This window comes from Acanthochromis polyacanthus, chromosome 10, assembly GCF_021347895.1.
Source record: "Acanthochromis polyacanthus isolate Apoly-LR-REF ecotype Palm Island chromosome 10, KAUST_Apoly_ChrSc, whole genome shotgun sequence".
Classification (NCBI taxonomy): domain Eukaryota; kingdom Metazoa; phylum Chordata; class Actinopteri; family Pomacentridae; genus Acanthochromis; species Acanthochromis polyacanthus.
This window is the reverse complement of record NC_067122.1, coordinates 21,236,460-21,256,924: the sequence shown is the minus strand read 5'-3', so window position 1 is coordinate 21,256,924 and position 20,465 is coordinate 21,236,460. Positions and strand designations below refer to the sequence as shown.

At 40.6% G+C, this 20,465-nt stretch overlaps 1 protein-coding gene across 1 annotated transcript; it reads right to left on the bottom strand.

Moving 5' to 3' along the window:
• Nucleotides 1–594: 594 nt before the first annotated feature.
• LOC110948117 (CCR4-NOT transcription complex subunit 6) lies at nucleotides 595–20,290 on the bottom strand. Its single transcript, XM_022189511.2, has 12 exons — nucleotides 20,155–20,290; nucleotides 18,975–19,095; nucleotides 18,378–18,564; nucleotides 17,965–18,050; nucleotides 17,764–17,868; nucleotides 17,476–17,544; nucleotides 16,122–16,279; nucleotides 12,203–12,357; nucleotides 10,385–10,539; nucleotides 7,491–7,724; nucleotides 5,735–5,937; nucleotides 595–5,530 (listed from the first exon to the last, which is right to left on the bottom strand). Exons 1-12 carry the CDS (start codon nucleotides 20,164–20,166, stop codon nucleotides 5,315–5,317), a joined length of 1,701 nt encoding a protein of 566 aa, XP_022045203.2. The 5' UTR covers nucleotides 20,167–20,290; the 3' UTR covers nucleotides 595–5,314.
• Nucleotides 20,291–20,465: the final 175 nt, after the last annotated feature.

Genomic DNA, 20,465 nt, shown 5'->3' with positions numbered 1-20,465 from the left:
TTACTAAAGGACACTTCGGGGGGGGGGGGGGGGGGGGGGGGGGAGCGTACTTGCTGACACGAAGGCTTCAACCAATGTGGCCCTTTTAAGCCAACAGTCTGGGAAGTGTGTGTCACAGAGAGCTGTATGACTACGCAAATTTCAAGCTAACAGTCACGAATATTCAGATATTTTAATGATGCTGCTGCAATGTTTCGTTGGGGGAAAAAAAACCCTGCAAACGTGCGGACTCTTGGGCCTCATAATCCAGCCTCCACCAGCTGTTTGACACACTTGCAACTTCAAAAACCACCACACAATATTCCGGAATGTAGCTTATAAAAAAAACTACATTGTTGTTTAGCACGGCAGACACATTTGTCTTCGAAGATGGTGATCGGCATGCTTTTACAAAAAAATCTTGAATTTCCCTCAGGGTCAATAAAGTATCTATCTAATCAAAAGTATCTGATAGGGCAGTGCAAGGATGAAGAATAAACCTAGAAATACTGAAAATAATTCCCATAATCACCATGTATTGTGTCAAGTGTTAAAGAAAGTTTGTGAAACTGAGAGGGAATAAAATGAAGAAGAAAAAGCAGGCTAGACAAGGAGAACAGATATAGAATTTATTTTCAATATCCATTGCAAAGAATAAGAGGTGACACAGCTTGAAACAGATAATACAGAATTTATTTTCAACCAGAAGTAGGAAAATACATAGGTAGGTGTAAAGGAAACAAGCAGAACCTGTAGTCAAAAAGAAAAATAAAAGAATAAAACTAGTCCAAAGAGAATCGAGAGGACGGCTAAGGGGTACAACAGAAAGCATTGTTTACCATTCAGTTTCATTTTAAAACAGTATGTGTTGATTTGAAAACAGCTGCCTTGATTTCTCATCTGGGTTAATGGACATTCTACAACATTGTGCAAGTGCTTTGTCATTATTCTTTTTTTTTTTTTTTTTGCTGGTATTTCATGAATGGTAAACAATAGTTGGTCCAGTGCATAAACACAGTGACACAGATCAATATATGTACTCAGCTGACTACAGATAGACGATCCTGATCATTGAACAACTACCACTAAATTGGCAGGGAGAAGGAGATGAGTAAATATACAAGATGGGTTGATAAAAGGAGGGGGGAGTGTAAAAAGATGTTCAGGTAACAAAACAGTCTGGAAGGTTGATGATTGAAGAGTCTAAAAAAATAAACAACCACAGTTTGAAATATGAAGTAGCTACATTTTCCAGATAAACCTTTGAAAGAATCTGAATGTGTCTGAATGTTTCTGGGTATTATTGCCAAGTTTTTTGGGGAAAAAAAGGACGCATTTGAAATGAGCTGATGGATCGAGAAATCAAACTCCAACAGTGACAAGTATGGGTGTTCATGAGATTCAAGGAAAAGGACTTAAGTACCTTGCTTTCCTTACAGCCCTACAATTCATGAAGACTATGGTTTGGATAGGAAATGTGACTCGTTGGTGTAAGAATTCGCTCTACAACAGAACTACAAGCAGCTTTGGTGCGCACCATTACAAAGAGATGCAGCCTGGGAACTCACTAACGAGCCAACTATGAAACACAATGCAACAGTGAAAAAGGTACAAAGCCAACAATGTGATCGCTCACTGGAGCCTACAGGGTGCCATAACTCAGCTCTGATTTGACAGATTTCGGTGGTCTGTGGTTTAACAAGAAGTGATGGAGAGGAGGGGGCTGTCGAAAACCAAAACGATGCAAGAGTCAAATCAGTGACTATCAATAGTAGCTAGCTAGTTTAACAGATTAAACCATTGTGACACACAAGAACAGAATGAGATGGACTAGTAGTACTCAAAAAAAAATCATCACAGGACCAGTCTAGTGGCACATCAGTAGCTTAGTCTTACAAACACGTTTTGCACCCATCGAAACGGTGTTCTCTAGTACTGAACTGCAGCCACGAGTAAGACAGCTCTGCTGCCCTAACCTACAGGCACTAGCACTGTCCAGCTAGTGCCGTACAACATCCAAATAAAGCTGAAAAAGTAAAAAAACGAAACCGAATATCCCTGTGCTGAAGGTTTTGACCGATACCAATGATGCAGGTTCTTTTCCGCTAAAAAGCACTCAACCCTTCATTCTGGGAGGCATCATCAGGAACATTCAACTTCTCTAATCAACCCATCAAGACAATGTATCATCATGATTTCTACAGAGGATTTGGTTTGTGATGGGATGAGTAGATGGGGAAAGTAATACGAATTAAAAACAATGTAGCAAACATAACACCATCATAGAATTCATGATTTACACATCAACAACACAATTCATTATTGTTTTAGAAAGGAAACATGAGATACATCTTTTATTCACACTTTACAAAAAAAGCTACCCTTTAAATCTACTACAATACTAATGCCATTCAGGAGAGAAATCAAACTGGACACATTGGTTTCCACTGGAAAAAGTTAAAAAAAAAAAAAACATGTAGGGGGCAACAAATGGAACAAGAGACCTCGATCTGAGAACTTAATTTATATTTCCTGTTTACTTGCTTCCCTCTTGGTTTAAAAATGTCATTTCAACATACACATTAAAGTAATGAGATCTTTACTCACTAATATGATGGGACAGAGAGTGAGGGAAGCTGCGTCTGAATCTACTAAGTGCTCAACATCCGTGTAAAAGCATGATTGTTGAAGGAATCATCTCACTGCCAACAGATCTCACGTGTTTGTCTGGGATGTAACAAATCTGATTCATAGCCACATGTTAGCCTGGCATTCAGAGAAAAACAGCTAAGCTCGCTGACCCTCATCCCTTGTTCATCCAAAAAGCAGAGAAAAGTGGGCCTTCCACCCTTTCCAATACAGAGGTAGGGGGGTCCACAAATGGCACTATAGCTGCAGTGACAAGGGTAGGAAAACTATACAAAGTGGTTGAGCAAAGGGGTTAAAAGACACAGCTTGAATAATATAGTGTAGGTAAAGTCTGAGGTTGGGCGGTTTAGGGAGGGAGGTATTAGGGTGACGGACAGGCTTAGGGAGATTTAAAATTCATGGCCAGGGAGGAAGCTAAGGGCTAAGGTATTTGTGGGGCCTGGGCATGGAGCTGTGCTAAGGTACAAAGAGGGAGCCAAACAATCAGAGTGGATTTATAAAGATAAGACACCCTTCTCCTGTTCCGTAAGGAAAGCAGAGAGGGTCGTGGAGAAAGCATACCTGATTACTAGAGAGCTCAATGAATAGGAAGGATATACACATCATCATAACATTGTCACAGCTCATAAAAAAGGAAATAAACATTAACAAAAAACAAAAAAAAGGACATAAAATCTTCACAAATGTCTCAACAGTATTTAAAAATAAAAGGAGAAAAGGTTGTTCAGGCGTTCGTCGCATGTAAATAGTGCAAGACAACGTCAACTGCTACAGTGAGGCACGATGTACATGTGGGATTTAAATAGGCTGTGTCAGTCACACATCACTACTGAGTGAGATATATATAGAGGAACAGATGTGACTCATCCTTGCATGTCCTTTTGTTAGAACTGATGGCAGCAGTGTGGATCGATGGCTTTGTTAATGGGCGAGAAGCAACAGGCAGCGTTTACTCAAGTGTCTATTTACATCGCAGCAATATGCCGGCAAATCAAACCAAGGGCAGAGAAAGAAAGGGGAGGAAAGAAATCAAACAATACTGATACTGACATTACTTACAGTTAATCTTTAGGGAGTGCAAAGTAGTGACAGCGAACGCCTTGAACAACCTCTTCTTACGTCTTTTGTACAAGCTGGTAATATCAATTCATCTTAACATTAACTGGATAAAAATTTAGCCATAGTTTACAATACAATCTTTTTTTTTCAAATCTGATCATAATTTACTCTTCGTACAAAAAACGCCAGAAAACAGGTCTTTTGTGGTTCATATACAATCATGTAAAGACTGAGTCTAGATTTCTATTCTGTACAAACACTTGTGAAAAAAACCACTGCTTTTGTGTATGGAATTTATGGCTGGGGAAAGTCACTACTGGCCTCAGAGACAGTGCTACAGATCTGCCTGCAAATTACCTTTGTATGTGTGTGTGTGTGTGTGTGTGTGTGTGTGTGTGTATGCAAGTGGGTGTCTGTGTGAGTGTTTGTAAGCTTGCATGTGTGGAGTTGGATGGCAACTCCCGACAGTGAGAGGAATGCTGGTTTTATTCCTGTGTATCAGCCATTACTCGCTCTCTCTGCCTAAAAGCAATCAAGACAAAGAAAAGATTTGTGACAGCCCCCCATTGCTTTGCCCATCAGCCTAAATCCCTTGCCCCTTGCTCAAAAAAGGTGATACATGGGCCACATGAGCTCCTAAGCACAAGACTAGCCTAACAACTATACAAGCTGGGGTGAAACAGTCTGCAAACAGGATGGTAGCTGCTCTCAGTTTCTCACAACATCTTTCCTTGATAGCTCAGCACTACACGATGCCCGTGTGAAACCAGGCAAATGTAGGCTCACGATTCTGGTTCTCTAGGCATCTGTGGGTTTGGTACCTAACGTACCAGGGCCGGGGTCAGAGGTGTAGACTACCTTGTAGCACCACGGGAGGCCATGACCACACAAAAGGCCTCAGCACCACAGAATGACAGCAGTGAATCTCACCTCGTACGAGCTGCGCTACATCCACCTCCGGGGACACGCAACTACCAGCAGAAAGCTGCTCTAAACCGACCACATCTGATTCCACAAATGTGCGTATTCTAGAAAGACTGAGAAAATATGCTGGCTGCCCAGAATACAAGGGGAAAACCAGCACAAGCCAATGATGGAGGTCTGAGACTGACAAGTCTGCTGTCTTTGCTGGTTTCAGATTTATACAGGACAGACAGACAGGCAGACCATCAGCTATGGAGCCTTTCGGGTGAATGTCATTCCCTCAGCCACTTTTGAGTTTCCCCTTGCTCTTCAACCAAACAGTGCCCTCTGTGACAAATCTGAACGAGCTACCATCCCCTCTAGTTTGAAAGACAGAAGCAAAGTGGGTGGGGGTCGGTGGATTTGAGGAGGAAAGGGAGTCCAAAAAACACAAAATATGATACACGGACAGGACTGAATCGAGCAGTTAAAAAAAGAACATAAAAGAAAAACGGAGAAAGAAAAAAAGAAAAATATAGAATATCTATAACATTATACGAAATCCCTGTCAGCCAGACCTCACTGTACGAATATTTTACAGGTTGTGTTTTTCTGTCTTCCTCCTCCAGTGTAAGTGGAGGGAAAGAGCTGGTAGTGGGAGGGAGGAAGGTTGAGAGGGAGAGGCTGTGGTTGCGGCTCCCCCTGGTGGTGTGGCAGGGTCTCACTACCTGCGTGCAGGCAGATGGAGCCCGTTGACCTGGGGGGGCACATTGGGCAGGAGCAACTCCAGCTGAGCAAAGAGGGAGAAGTGGTCAGAGGGGATGTGAGGATGTGGGCAGCCGCTGACATTGTTCTCTACAAGCCAGTGAGGGTCCAGAGGGCCCAAGATACCCAGCACGTTCAGATGAGGCTTGGAGTAGAAAATATAGTCGATGACACCCTGAGGAGAGAAGAAGAGAAGTGACCTCTGCAAAACTTTGTGCTGGACTGATCCTTGATAGAGAGCAAACAAATAAATCAATCAATCCTCCTTCAAACATTTTATAGTTTATGCATTCTAGTCTTCAAAGGATACATTTTTTTTTGCCCACAAAACAATAAATACAATTTCAGATGAAATTCTGAGTGCCGTCTGTGCAATTACCTTGAAGTCGAAGGTGTAGTTGGTGTAAGGCATCAGGCCGTTCTCGTAGGCGCTCTTCAGCTTGAAGCCGTGGGTGATCCTGCCATTGGACGTGCTGTTCTTACCATTGCAGTTGAATTTGGTCAGACTGTCGCTATAACGAAGCTCCTTGAAGTCCTTGTGGGTGCAGTCCACTCCGCCCGTACTCAGGTACTCCACTACGCCTGAACAGAGAAAGAGAGACGGCCTCGTCATCAGAATATAAAAGAAAAAGTCAAACAGCACATGTGGCCAAAAAAAGGCTGATTCTGCGGTTTAGATGTGCCACTAAATTGCATTTCACTAAGGAAGAAATTTTAGTTACAGTAGATTACTAGCAGTACCCAACAACAGTAATTTAATCACTGCGGCTTTGCAAATTTTACATTTGTCTTTCATTGTATTTTTACTTGGATCTGCTTAACCTATGACAGAACAAATGGAAATCGTAGGGACTATCCTCAAGCTGACAAATAAAATAAAACAGTGTATTAAAGGAGACACAAACAACGCGTCTAGTGTTATTTTTGGGCATCAATTCTGCTCCATTCCTACCATTCACTTGGTACTTCTCTGGTAGACATAGAAGAATTTCACATTTAATTCTGGCTTTTTTCTTTTCCGTCACATCTCATTAATTCCCCATCAAGGCTGACATGACCTGACCATTAATGGTTCTATTCAATGTTCTGTCAATATGCAAATGCTGCTGTGATGCAAAAAGCTCTAAAAATCTATCCCATCATAATTCTCCGTAAAGATTAGAACAGAAAAGAGTGTCTTTCTGGGTTTGGGTTGGTAAATGTCAATGGGTCAGTTAGACTCATCAGCGGATAAATCACACTGGTTAATATCTTGCAGCATTTATTGAGCCTCGTTCTGGAGGTAACTTAACCAAGTTACCATTCCAATAAAATCCTCTTCCAATAATATCACATCAGAACATTCGCTCAACTCTCACAACTTTATCTTTAATTCAGGAAAATACATTTTATACTGAAATTAACCAAGAGCCATAGCACATTCTTTCTTGCTATAATTTATGACCTCCTCACAAAGAAATTGCATGAATTAATTACTATGCATTCTTAAATTGCAACAGGAAGGATAAAATAACTGGTTCATCAAATAATATTTAGATTTTTATATCCTTCTTTTAGGAGACAACTTCCTATATTTAAGCAACTGTGCACTACAACTACTTCAGCTGGCTCAATATTTTCTTCTCCTTAATTGGACAGTTTAATCCATGTGCAACAACATCTAGGCACAGTGTAAACTTGGCTTTAATCCTTGTTAACCAAGCGCAAAAACTTCACTTTAATTCGGATTCCGTTCACTATAATTGGTCTATAAATGGTCCATAAATGTCAAGTATGTCCACCACAATTCTGCTGAACCAAATGCAGGATCTTCAGGTAACTGTTTCTGAGCAATAGACAATGACCCAAACACCTTTTCCATTAATTTTCTGTCTAACACTCAGTGTTTCTGCTCTAAAACCCATAATAGGCCAGGGAGTCGTCTACTCACACTAGCTCTTTGATAAACATACTTTAGCATTGCGCTATGCACAGCTTAAGTTAACAAACTATTTTGCTTGAGGGCAACAATAAACAAACTACGCAACCTTGCAATTATCCGTTCTTGCATTGATGCTATTGTTGTGCTACATTCAGTGCTTCTGTAAGTTTTACATATACTCTCTCTGTGATTAGATACAGCTGTGCTTACTTACCAGAGTCAGGCAAGGAGTTGAGGTCAGCGCACAGCACCAGTGGAATGGCATTGGTCTCACCAGAGACAGAGGACAACTTGAGACTGCGTGTGGCCTTGTCCACTATGTTCTTCACTTCTGATAAGAACATCATGGTCTGGACCAGCTTGACGTCAGAATACTCTGGGTCCCAGTGCATGTGGGCGTTGGCTACCAGGAGCAGCTGCTTCTCCATACCATGAAGTGACTTTCCAGCTGAAAGCAGGGGAAGAATGGAGGAGTTACACCAACAGCATTTAGGACAAATGAAATGCATCTAAGACAGTCATCTTTCCACCATAAACATCTGTAACACGCCTGACAATCCACTGTATAGGAAATCTAACTTCTCATTGAATTTAAGATCAGCAGGATCTCTAGGGGAAACATATGAAGCAAATGGAGTGTTTCCCCTCCTACCGTATTTTCACGACTATAAGGCGCACATAAAAGTCTTAGATTTTCTTCAAATTGTGCGGCGCGCCCTATGGTGCAGTGCGTCCTGTGTGTGTTGTTGTTGTTGTAAGGCGGACGTAGACCAGGTGGTTTTTTCCACGCATCACCATCGCTGTTGATCTGTGACTCTATGCGTGCCCATCTCACAGCCGATGTGAAAAAAACAAGTGAAGCAAATGAACTCTGAGCTTGCTGTCATTCCGGGAGGCCTGACAAAGGAACTCCAACCGCTGGACATCGGTGTGAACCGGCCGTTCAAAGTAAGGCTGCGAGCGGCGTGGGAGCGATGGATGACCGATGGAGACCACAGTTTCACTAAGAGTGGAAGGCAGCGCCGGGCGAGTTACGCCACAGTTTGCGAATGGATTGTAGATGCTTGGGCTAACGTGTCTGCTGGCACTGTTGTTCGAGCTTTCGCAAAAGCCGGCATCATTTCCGAGGCGCCGCACGGCACGGAAAGTGACTCTGACAGTAAAGAAAGTGAACCTGGCATGTTTGATGGAGGTTTAGCGCAGCTGTTCAATTCAGAAACAGAGGATGAGGACTTCCATGGGTTTGACTGATGACGATTACCGGTAAAAAAAAATAAAAAGTGAATACCAAACTCAGTTTTGCTCCCGCTCTATTTTTAAATACGCACACTTGTGTGCTTGTTTTATCTGTGTTTTACCATGCCCGCGCCTATTGATGATTAAAAAAAATGTTAGTACTCTGTAATCAATACTTAAATAAAGCACAACCAAACTCAGTTTTGCTCCGGCTCTATTTTTAAATACGCACACTTGTATGCTTGTGTGTGTGTTATTGTTGTAAGGCCGACGTAGTAGAGGACACCATAAGAATGTTAAAGGGGGAAGTGTGGGCGTGGATTGTATATAAAACCCTCACCATATAATCAGGTGCGCCTTATGTGTGTGTTAAATACAGTAATGGCACACATAACTGAGACTGCGCCTTTTGGTACAGTGCGCCTTTTGGTCGTGAAAATACGGTATATGACCGACGAGGCGGGCCGCCTCGCTGGTATAGGCCACCGCCTCACTACAATTTTGCCGACATTGCCGCCTCACTGGTCCGGTCGTTCCGATTGGCGAACGTTCCTAAAGCCGTCAAAAAGCATGGCGGACAAGAAGCGGCAGCACTCCATGGTTTCGTTTTTCGGGGCTAAAAGCAGGTGTGTATCACAGACATATGTCAAGTTAAGTATCAAAACTATCGCATGTCATCAAAATAAAGTGAGCAACGCAGTGTAGGCATCGATTTCGCTTCCTTTACTGAGTTTGCTTACTGTTTTGTTGTCCGCGGCGATACGAATTGACAGTGACTGCAAAAATGGCTCCAGTTAAAACATTTAGGCACGAAAAAAACCCGTTCTCACGAACGAGACAAATGATTTCAACGGAATATAAAGTTCCTAGTTTCTTTTGATAAAATGATTTATAGAGTGCCCGAAATTATATCATTCAATGGCAAAACAAATTCTGTCATTTCAACGGTTCAGCGGCCCGCAGGCAGGCCGTTTTCATATCTGTATAAGCATTTTTCAAAATAGAACGACACTGCCAACGTGATTATAGAAACACTATACACGCATGGAAAGCTTAGATTGATCAACATTAATCCCCACTTATATTTGATTTGCCTCATGTAATAAAGAGAGCATGTGTTCAAATTTGGTGTTTGTGTTTTCAAGAATGTTTACTTAAAGTCTTTAATTCAGCTGCCTGACACATATCACAGTGCAAAATTATGTATTCTAACTCAAGGATAACAACTGGTATTCTAAAGAAGTTATTTCTTTGTTCAAAAAGGTAACAGTTTTGAAAACAGAACTAACTCCTTCAGAAAACCAGTTGTTAACCCAGAGTTGAAGTTTTCTTTCACATTTTTAAGTAAAATGAAGGTCATGACATAACCTTTTTATTATAAATCAAAATGAAGTGGGAATTTGGTACCTAACATGTAGTTGTTTTTAGAAAAAAAGTAAAAGTCACCACTTGATTCCAGATTCAAGTCCTTTTTCAAATTTGTAATAAGAACTGATGTGGCATTTTGGAATGGCTTGTGGAAATCTGACCAGAATATAATAGACTGGACTAGTTGACATGTTTTGATCACAAGGACAAGTGGGTTTATATTTGTCAGATTTTCTCCCTATCACTAATTTTTAGAAAAGAAACATGAAAATTTTATTCAATTTAGTTTTTGGAAATGGCTACAAATACAACAAAATGTGCTCCAAATTGTGCCAGAATGCCCCATTTTGCATCTTGATTTTCAAAATTTTTCCTTCAGCCCTTGCCTACACCCCACCACCTCACAGCCATTTCAACCCAGGGGAAACACTGAAATGTCATGTCTAATTTGGTGCCAGGATTCAAAACTACAGTACAACACATCATCATATGCTTTCTACTCACAGGAAATCTCCATCATCTCTTTGCGGACCTCAAGCAGTACAGCTACCCCAATGTTATCCTTTGTCATCACCCTGTTCAGCATAGCCTCAGAGCCTTCGGAGTTAGCCATGGCCAGCTGGTTGAACTCCACCGTATGCTTCTGCACTGCACTGAACCTGGAGATAAAGACAGAACAGCAAAGGGAAGACTTTTCAGAACAAGTTTTGTAAGTATGATAAAAAATAAATTAATGAATACAAAACAAGTAATCAAAACATGAACTGAACTTAAATCTACTTATTGAAGGTAGAATATGATTCTCCCAAACTTCCCCGATAAGTGTCCAGACTGAGCTACATGTAGTTTCTTTGTTAAAACCTAATGTCTCAAAACATTGGAGCAATAACACTCTTCAATATGACTTAAATACGATCACAGAGAACACGTAAAAACTTTCCCTGCTTCTCTTTATCACTATACTAATTAATACTTGAATGAAAATAAAAGGTTTACAAGTGACAGTGGAGCTAGACAGGAAAAGAGAGACGGGGAGTGGCATGCAGCTGGGGTCCTGCTAGCTGGAAATCAAACTAGAGATGCAATTTTGAGTATTTGCACCCATGCGCTTTACACCCAGACCACTCAGTTAGTGGGTTACTCCACATGTACAGTTTTTAGGAGTTCATTAAAGTGAATTTAACACTATCCACTCAATTAAATTCATCAAACACTGGTACTGTCGGCTGCTGTATGGATGAAAGTTCAGCCTTCTGTGGGTTGTAAATCTCAAAAACGTGTATTTCACACAGCCACATGAATACCATAAAGTTACACTACTTCTGTTTCACCGACACACATAATTTCACCCTCAGATTACTGCTACATTAATCACTGAAAACCATCAACAAAACCCCCCTATTAAGAAAATACTGGTTTAACACCAGCACTATATAGTAAACCATGCTTTCTGCTGACATGTTGTGACACCATTTCAACTCCCATAAACACTGTCAGATAATGGTGAGGAAAAGAACAGTATCACAACTGATGCAGCAGAATCAGAAATATCACCCAATTTATTCCAACCATTTTTTCCTTCTTTGTCAAAGTGCAATATCTACAGTTACCCACAATCCATTTCTAATGCTGAAGGTTCAGACAGCATGTGTCATTCTAGTGGTTAATAGAGCCAAAAAATGGGAGATATAAGCTGACTGAACTCTCTTGTTGTTTACATCTCAGAGCTGTTGGCAATTTACCAACCTGCCAGGACTCTACACTCGTCTAGCCACACCTCCTTGGTTGTCCCCAGGGCAAGATATAAACGGCTCTTTTGCCGCTCTTGGCCCTAAGCTTTGGAACTCTCTTCCATCGCATTTACAGTCTATTTCAGAATTAAATGTTTTTAAATGTCGTCTGAAAACGCACTTGTTCTGTGTAGCGTTTGACGCTTAGCTTCTTTTAGAACTCTGTGTTTCTTCAATGCTTTTACTTATTTATTTTATTTTACTCTGTTAAGTGCCGTTTGCTCCTTTTGGCTGTTGGAAAGTGTTTTATAAATAAAATTTGATTTATTGATTGATTTGATCTTGTTCTTAAAAATGTGTTAATGCATGAAAGCTGGGTAAACATTTATGTTACAAATGCTCCATCATGTACACTCGATGGTGTCACTGTCTGAAGACAACATTAAATCACAGATCTGATGAGGTAGGACAGCGGTGGAAGCTCCACTCAGCTGATCCACCCCTCAGAAAACACACTGTTTAGCAATATAATAATAAAATGCAGCATAGCTTAGTTAAATAAGAATGGTAGGCCATAACTGGAGGCACATACTTTTCTGTCTTGTAGAAAATTGCACATCCGTCCACGTGTTTACGATCAGACTCCGACATAGTTCTAGCTCGTGACTTTGGACTGAAGAACCCGTCATATCCTTGCTCCTTCAGCTCAGGCAAGAAGAAACTGTAGTACTGCTCTGTCTCAACTTCCTGTAACAAAAAAAAAACCAAAAACACAAGTTCAAGTGTGAACAAGAGGAAAGCCTGACAGACAGACAGACAGTACAAGTGCAACAGACAACGCCTTAAAAAGGGAAGAACATGTTCCACAGTAAACATTTCTTAATGCAAGACTGGGTGGCAGATAGTGTACGATATCACACACTATGTGGAAAGTGAGCATGGTATTATAGCTAAGGCAAGATTTTAGGGATTTGTACCAAACCTCAGTCTATAGTCAAGGCAAGATTTGTTTCATGACTGAATATTTGTGCAGGAAGGGAAGAGAAGATAGAATACCGACAAACAAGGCAAATGTTTTGAGATATTTCTGCACTGATGAATAAACAGGATCATTTATACATTTTCAGAAATTACCCTGTCCCCCTGAGGTTTGGACACAGGTGAAAGAGAACATGTTTTACATTTCATTGTAATTATTTTATTGTTTACAGTTTTTTCTGAATTTTTTCTTTGGTGCATTTTACAAAAATGAACTAAAAACAGACACAAATGCAGGCCAACCCAGACGTCCCTCACACTATACATCAGAGGGTCTTCAAGTTATGGATATTTAAACAAATTCAATGTACAGTAGGATTAGCTATTTTCACTACAATATGTATTACATGAATAAACTGGTTGGAGCCATACATAACTAATAAGAAAGTCATTGTTTTGACTCCACTGAATGACATATGATTGTTACTAAAGCCTTTCAGAAATATACGGGAGTGCTTCTGGTTCACCCAAACATTTGTTGGGCTTCTCTCTATAATTCCCCTCATTGTGTCAATACACTTGAGAGAACACATGCTGTGAATTGGCACTATGTAAACAAATAAGATTTGAATTCTTAGTGAAATAAGATCAGCGCATAAAATTAAAAAGTAAGTTACATCATCACTGAAATAGATCAGAATGAATGCATATGAATATACATATGGCATATGAATGCATTGCACAAAACGACAACTAAATAAAAAGTGGTAACTAAAGATGACAGCTATACCAAAATGAAGCATTTTCCAAACAACAAATCAATCACACACTTCCTGATTGTTAAATTTCCTCTGCAATTAAATCTTGCAATGAGAGGCAGCGGATGTGTTGTACTGGAATTACTCAGGAACATTTTACATTGAGCAACTTCATGAGTCCAATTCTGGGAAGACACAGATTTATGAAGGAAACCTGGTAACGATTAGACAAGAAGTGGCAACAAAAGAGCTGAGACAAACTACAAACATGCAAGCAGCGCCACTACATTTACAAAGAGGGAAGCATAGGTGATGTGGATGTACTTTAACATCACTTCCACTCTGATATCTTTCATGTTGCTGTCACAATGAATGAGTAAGTAGCAAGATTACTTCATGTAAATCATCCTCTAAATGTTCGTTACAGAAATATATCTGTTTTAATGTTCCCCATGGTAACCCAGACAGTAAACAATGTAATAGTGAACAGGTGAGTGAAGCATCTTCTAAACGAGTTGCTGCTCGGTAACGGAGGGAACAGGTATGCAGTGATGCTAATGCTAGGACGGACAGAGACGGAGCAGCTCTGTTCCAACAGCCGCAGTTTGAAAATGATAACATTAACCAACATTTAATGTATTTACTGAGAAGAGTCCATCTGTTGCATCAGTGCAGTGCAGTGGGACATGGACACAGAGCCTTTCCCATTAACCTGACCACAGACTACAATAGCAACTGTAACCATGGCAGCAATACACAAAGATAGCAAAAGTTATGGCCTCGAAATGCTTGGAGGATTTAAAAATTTAAATAAAAAATTTGACTAAGAGGTCACTGACAAAAACTCAGGTTTGAGTTCTTGAGTGTAAGCTCATCATCCGGGATACACAAGCTGCAGTTGTGTGAGAGGAAAAAATAATACAAACATTGTATCACTTCAAACTTTCTCCAATTGGTCATTTTGCATAGAAATATATGCAAGTATAGCAAAAGCCACGAATGTGTACTATGACTGTGCCGGTCAACATAGCAGTTATGAAATCAGCTTAGAAGGAACTGCTGGTTACCAGGGAGCTGTAATGGGCCACATTACACTCACTATTAGGGATCAGCACCAAGCCTCTGGATTTAACAGGCCCCAGTGCTCAAATTATTAAAGACTTATCGAACAATCGATAAGCTCCAAAATTATTGGTTCTGCTCTCAGGTCTGGAAAAAAGAAGAAAACAGATTTCCTATTTACTACAGCTACATAAACATTACCTTGCACATTTTTCCTCAACAACTGTTTTTAATTCGACTATGACACAATTTTGTTATTCCCTACAGGAGAGATTGCTTCAACTCTGCTTTTACCGTCAATGCAGGAGAGAACTAAATGTTCAAAAGTTTGGTTACACTTCACTAGAAAAACATCCAGCCAAAGCTCATCCCATACAGGCGGAGCAATGCAGCTTCCAACAGCCTGGTTAGTGGTCCACCTCCTGTTGCTCCAGGTTTATTATGTATGCTACTTGCCTACACACAAAGTCAACTAAATTATACACACATGGGCTAATGAATAAAAGTAACCACTAGTCAGATGATTTCCTAAATATGGCTACAAACAAAAAAAAGTCTCAGGTGGTTAGAGCATCACCTGAACTGTTATTCAGAATTTCAGTTTTAGTTTCTAAGAAGTCAGAGCAGGGAGGATTTACTGAATAGTGAAACTGGTAGTTTTCACACCGTTTCTAACTGAATGTTGACGTGTGCAGTGGCTGAAGTACTCAAACCTTTTGTCTTGAGTAAATCTATTAACACTGCAGTGTAAAATCACTGCCAAAAAAATCTGATTTGATTTTTTCCACTTAGAAGCAAAAAAGAAAGGAAATACGAAAAGAAAGAAAATAAAGTAACATCTGTTCTGTTCGGTAGTAACACCATTAAAATGTTAACAATACCCATCCCTTCCATTCATAACTCATACTCATTCCATTGCCTGACAACAGAACCAAAAATATGGAGATGAGAACAGCTTAACTGAATTTAAATATAGTATCTGTGAGAGCAGGAAAGAAGTGCTGAAGCATCTGACATGGGGCCGACTTGCAAGAACATACAGATACACTGAGCAGTCCCCAAAAACTCACTAGCCAATGGGGACACATACCTAAAAAACACTTGCCAACATGAGAGGTTGGTGTCAGAACTACAAACAAAAAGAGCAAAAGAGAGAAGTGGCAGTGCAAAGGCAAAACTGAGTGTGAAGACAAAAACCCGAGCAGTGAGAAAGAAGCAGAGGAAACTGCACCCAGAAGGACATATCAATAAAAAGAGCAGTAGTCTACAGAGTTTCACAAATTATGTTTGAAAGTTATGTTTTGCTTCTGAGAGGTGTTTTTTGCTCCAGTGAGTTTTATTCAGTTTCAAAATCTTTTTTTCTAATAAGGGGATATTTTTGATTTTATTAACAAATCTAATTTCTTACTGATAATTGATCAACGCCCAGCAATAATAAGTTCCTTACAGAAAGTGCGAAAAATTTGGGCCTATTCTCGGAAATTGAGAAAATAGCGTCACGGTTCAGTGAGTGTCAACGCTGAACATACTGCTTTACAAAGGGAGCATTTATTGCAGTGCTACTGGATTGCATAACAGTTTGCAGTAGTTGATTTCAGTGTATTCACTTGATGTGTGGTAAAAAACATTTCCCTTCCAGTCACAAACCACATTTTACAAAAACCTTACTGAGTGTGCACTGATGCACAGAACAAATGGTTGGACATCTCTCACCTGCAAACTGATGATGTCTGCGTTGCAACCCAGGATCTCCTGCATGATGGATTTCTTCCTGTACTCCCAGTTTAGAGCCCAAGAGGGGCAGTAACCATATAGCTGTCTTGTGGCATACTTATCACACAGCACATTGTAGCACATCACTGAGAACAGTGCTGAGGGAGGAAACAGACAAAGGAAATACAAGTTTAAGAATTTTGGCTTCCTTAGATATTCTTAAGAGGTGGAGAGAGCGTTCTGTACTCATTCAATTACTAGCCTTAAATTACGCAAATAAAATAAAACAGAAATCTCTGCTGTATTAGTTCTTCTGACTTACACATAGAAAACGCCACAAATTTGACATAAAGCCTTGTTAAAAGCCACACTTTGGCAATACAATCATCTGCAATCTGCAACGCTGAATCAGTCAGAATGAATACAGCCACCCCAACAAGGTCAATCACCCCAAGTACATGCTTAACCCATGGGAAACAGAGGAATATATTTGCATGAAATCTGTGGCTCTTGCAGATTTTTTTTTTGATATGATAGTTTTGCTCCAGTTCAACCACCAGCATCATGTGCAGATGCCATACAAGTGTTGGAGGTATTGCTGTAAGCTCAGCAGTGCCTTTCACACAAAACCATCTTTGCATCCTTACTGCTGTCAGAACCTACACTTGTATAAGAGGCTCGGCAATTCCCCCCCACCAACAACCGATAATTGTGGCTGACAGTTTTTTGGGGATTTTAAGCTTGATCTATACTGAGTCACACCAAATGTGGTAATGTTCAATACTACTTCAACCTCACAGCACAGGACAGCCATGCTGAGTCGGGCTGCTGTGACCCTGCTGGGTAGCAGAACTGGCCATGGCCAAACCCTGTCAGTCTCGTTCCCAAGGCTTTACTATGCTGGAGACGAGAGAAATCTGTTTGTATGCTCTCTCTGGGTTTACTTCTCAGAACCTTTGCAGCTTCTACCTGAACCTCTGTGGTTTGGAGAGTAGTTTCACTCATGTCCCTGTTTGTACATTCACACTTTAGTCTTATTTCACCGCTTGCTGATCCCACATCAGACGGAGCTGTGCCAAAAGTAACCTCTCATCTAAAATGAACTTTTCCAGCTGCTTCACAATGAAAACTTTCCACCGACGGGCCAACTGAAGGTTAATATTGTGAGATGTTACAGGAAATACACTGCAGTTATAGGAGTTAGTAGTGCTTAATAAGCAGTTGGGTAAACAGTCTTTCTGTGCATTGTGGTGGAAAAGCATTTGCATCAAGCCAGTACTGTGAAACTAAACACCGCATAATGGAAAATCCTTTGGATCTGTTCAAAGCAATGTTTTGTGTATGTTATTCTTACCTGAGGGCCGTGTTCGGTCTGGTTCCTGGAGTGAGATCCATGACCGGGCTGGGGGCTGCTCTGTTGGTACTGAGTAGAAAGAAAATGGTTTAATAAGTGTGTCACCATAAATACAGGTGTCACACTGTGGCTTCAAAGAAGGAACCAGCACATAAATGGTTAGATTCACAATTGGTTCATTTTTACATACTGATTAACCTAACTTTTGACAATTAAGAGCAATAATTTGGCAATATCCAATTCTTGTTACGTTTCTACAGCAGTAGTGAGGTGGGGAGAAAGACTCACTGCGTTTGATAGCACCCGCCAGATTGTCTAACAAGTAGCTGAGCAGTCTTCGCGTGCCATCAGGTTCCTGGTAGAGGCTCATAATTTCTTGTGCAAGTGGGTTTCCTGTTAAAGGAAAAGTGAATCGCATTTAATCAACACAAGAAAACAATGGGATCACAGGGGTAAAATGGCTACAAAAGGCATTGATGAGCCCCTCACCTTTCAACCCCAGTGTTTGTAACTGAAACAGTTTCCCCAATTCAAATGGCAGAACCCGCAACTGGTTGTTATTTAAAAGCAGTTCCCTGTGGAGTACAGATGGCAATTGGACCATTAGAAACCAGCTCTCCTGAGAAACAACCATCATGGCTCAAAAACAGTATTTACCACACTGGCTAGATCAAGAATGTCAGCAATTTTGCTAACTTTAGAATAATTGTTGTGGGTTTTTTTACATTAAATTACAAAATTTAAATAGATGATACAGAAAAAACAGTCGAAGACCAGAAAAAAGTGAGCAGACATCCTGTGTATCAAAGATAATAAGACAATTTGCAAGTGAATTCTGTGGTAGATACTCCTTTCTGTTGTGGCTAAATGTAGGTGTAAATGCATTAGCTGAAACCGCTGACCTGAGAGACACCATGTTGCCGAGCTCTGCCGGCAGGCTCCTGATCTTATTGGATGAGAGATCCAGGTACACCAGGTTGTGTAGTTTGGCAATGTCTGGCGGGATGCGTGACAGTGAGTTGTCACTGAGGTGCAGGGCAGTGAGGTGGGTGAGAGACCACAGGGCTGTGCTGAGACTCCTTACTCGGCCTGCAGTCACAGAGGGAAAAGTATAGGAGTAGCAGAATCAACACCCTTTGCACCAACGCAAGAAAGAAGAAATAACTGGGGTGAACGGGTCGATACGGATTAGCCGATTCCCAAATTATAAAGACACTGCTTGAGCAAAATTTCTGGGTTGAAATAATTTCCCAGATAGAGAAACAAAATCTGCAGCTAGAGACTTTAGAACTACAGCTCAGATTGTCAGTCTTGAACAATGACAATCTAGAGATGAGGTGAGCCCAATAGTGTCGGTATAAACAAACTACATTTTAATTAACTTTTGAAAGCTATCTAATGTGATTCAACTCTGTGCCAGCATCAACAGATGTGCGTGCGCAGTACAAAGACAGTACATCGGCTTTACCTGCAAAAGCAGAGTCCCTGTCAATACTCACCACTGATTTCCAGCTCAGCCCAGTATGACTTCTTCCCATTGGCTGCCTCCTCGCTGGACATAATTGTGTACATCCGCCTGGGATCCGGCGGGTCATATTTTCCTTGGGCATTCCTATAACACTACAGAGAAATTTTGAATTTAACATGGCATTAATAAACATAGTATGTAAAGAATAAATCTGAATACATTCGGTAAGTTTGGCCTGAAACAAAGGTTGACTTTTCTAGATTAAGATAAAGATGCTGTATCTAGCTCATCAGGTAACTTATACCTGCACTGACAGTCTTAAGAAACTAACTCAACAAATGTGGAAATGACGGTGAAAGCAATTTAAATCTAATCATTTAAAGGAGGCACGCTTTTTTTTTTAATCAAGGCGTGATTAAAGTCATCCGGTCTCATGGATCGCATGTCAACCATTACAAATGTCACTAGCTACCTATAGAGACTTTGATTTCATTGAGGTTACATAAGTTAACGAAAAACTCAGCATTGTAGTGCAATAATTTTTATGCTAAACTCACAAAACTGGACTGTAAACAACTACTTCGGGCTTTACACAACACAAAATTGTAGCAAAAATAGCTAAGTTAGCCGATTTTTCTTCTCATAGTCGCTAACTGATTAGCCTAGCTTAACCTAAATAGCCAGCTATCGAACTATACATAACAAACGCTACATAACTAACTAGCTCGCATGCTAACTAGCAAGACGGAAAAGACCCATCAAGTTGGTGGAATTTACCAATTAGCCGACCTTAATGTTCTTCCCAAACGTGCTAAGCTAGATTATAATAAGATATACTGTGCAACTGTTGTTTACATAATAGCAAAGCACTGAGTTGCGCATAAACACTAGGCCACGAAACAACGCATTAGTTAGCTGTTGCTAGCTAGCGTCTAGTAGCAGGAATCACTATCACGGAGATAAACAGTGAGCAGCCGAGCACACACAAAGCCACACAATGCTGGACTTGCAAGCAATTGCGAGCTATTTAGCTTAGCTTCGGTTAGCTTGCCAGCTAACAGCTAACAGATCCCAATTATTTGAAGCTGACCGACTTCCTATCCGAATAAGTCCTACTTCGGAAAATGACGACAGCGCGTTCAACATTCAGAAAGGTTGAAATTAAACGAAAGGAAATAGACGAAGTTTAACACAGAGGAATCCATATTTACCTGCAAGAGCATACCAAATCGCGAGGACGACTGCGTGTTCTCTTTTGTTTTCTAGCTACTTCTCACCCGTTTCCGCTGCTGTATCATGGCGACTGTAAGGATTTTTTTTCTCTGCCGATAACAGCGCCTCATCCTATTGGTCAGCGTGGACAAGGTCCAACCAGCTGTTGAACCACAGTAAATAAAATCCTCGAGTGATGAGTGTTGGACCATAATAGATAGATAAAATATTTTATACCAGTTCATTGTGGCGTATCGAGAAAGTAAGCAAAGTTTGCAGACTGATCAGCTGTCCAAACGCTGCGTTCTAA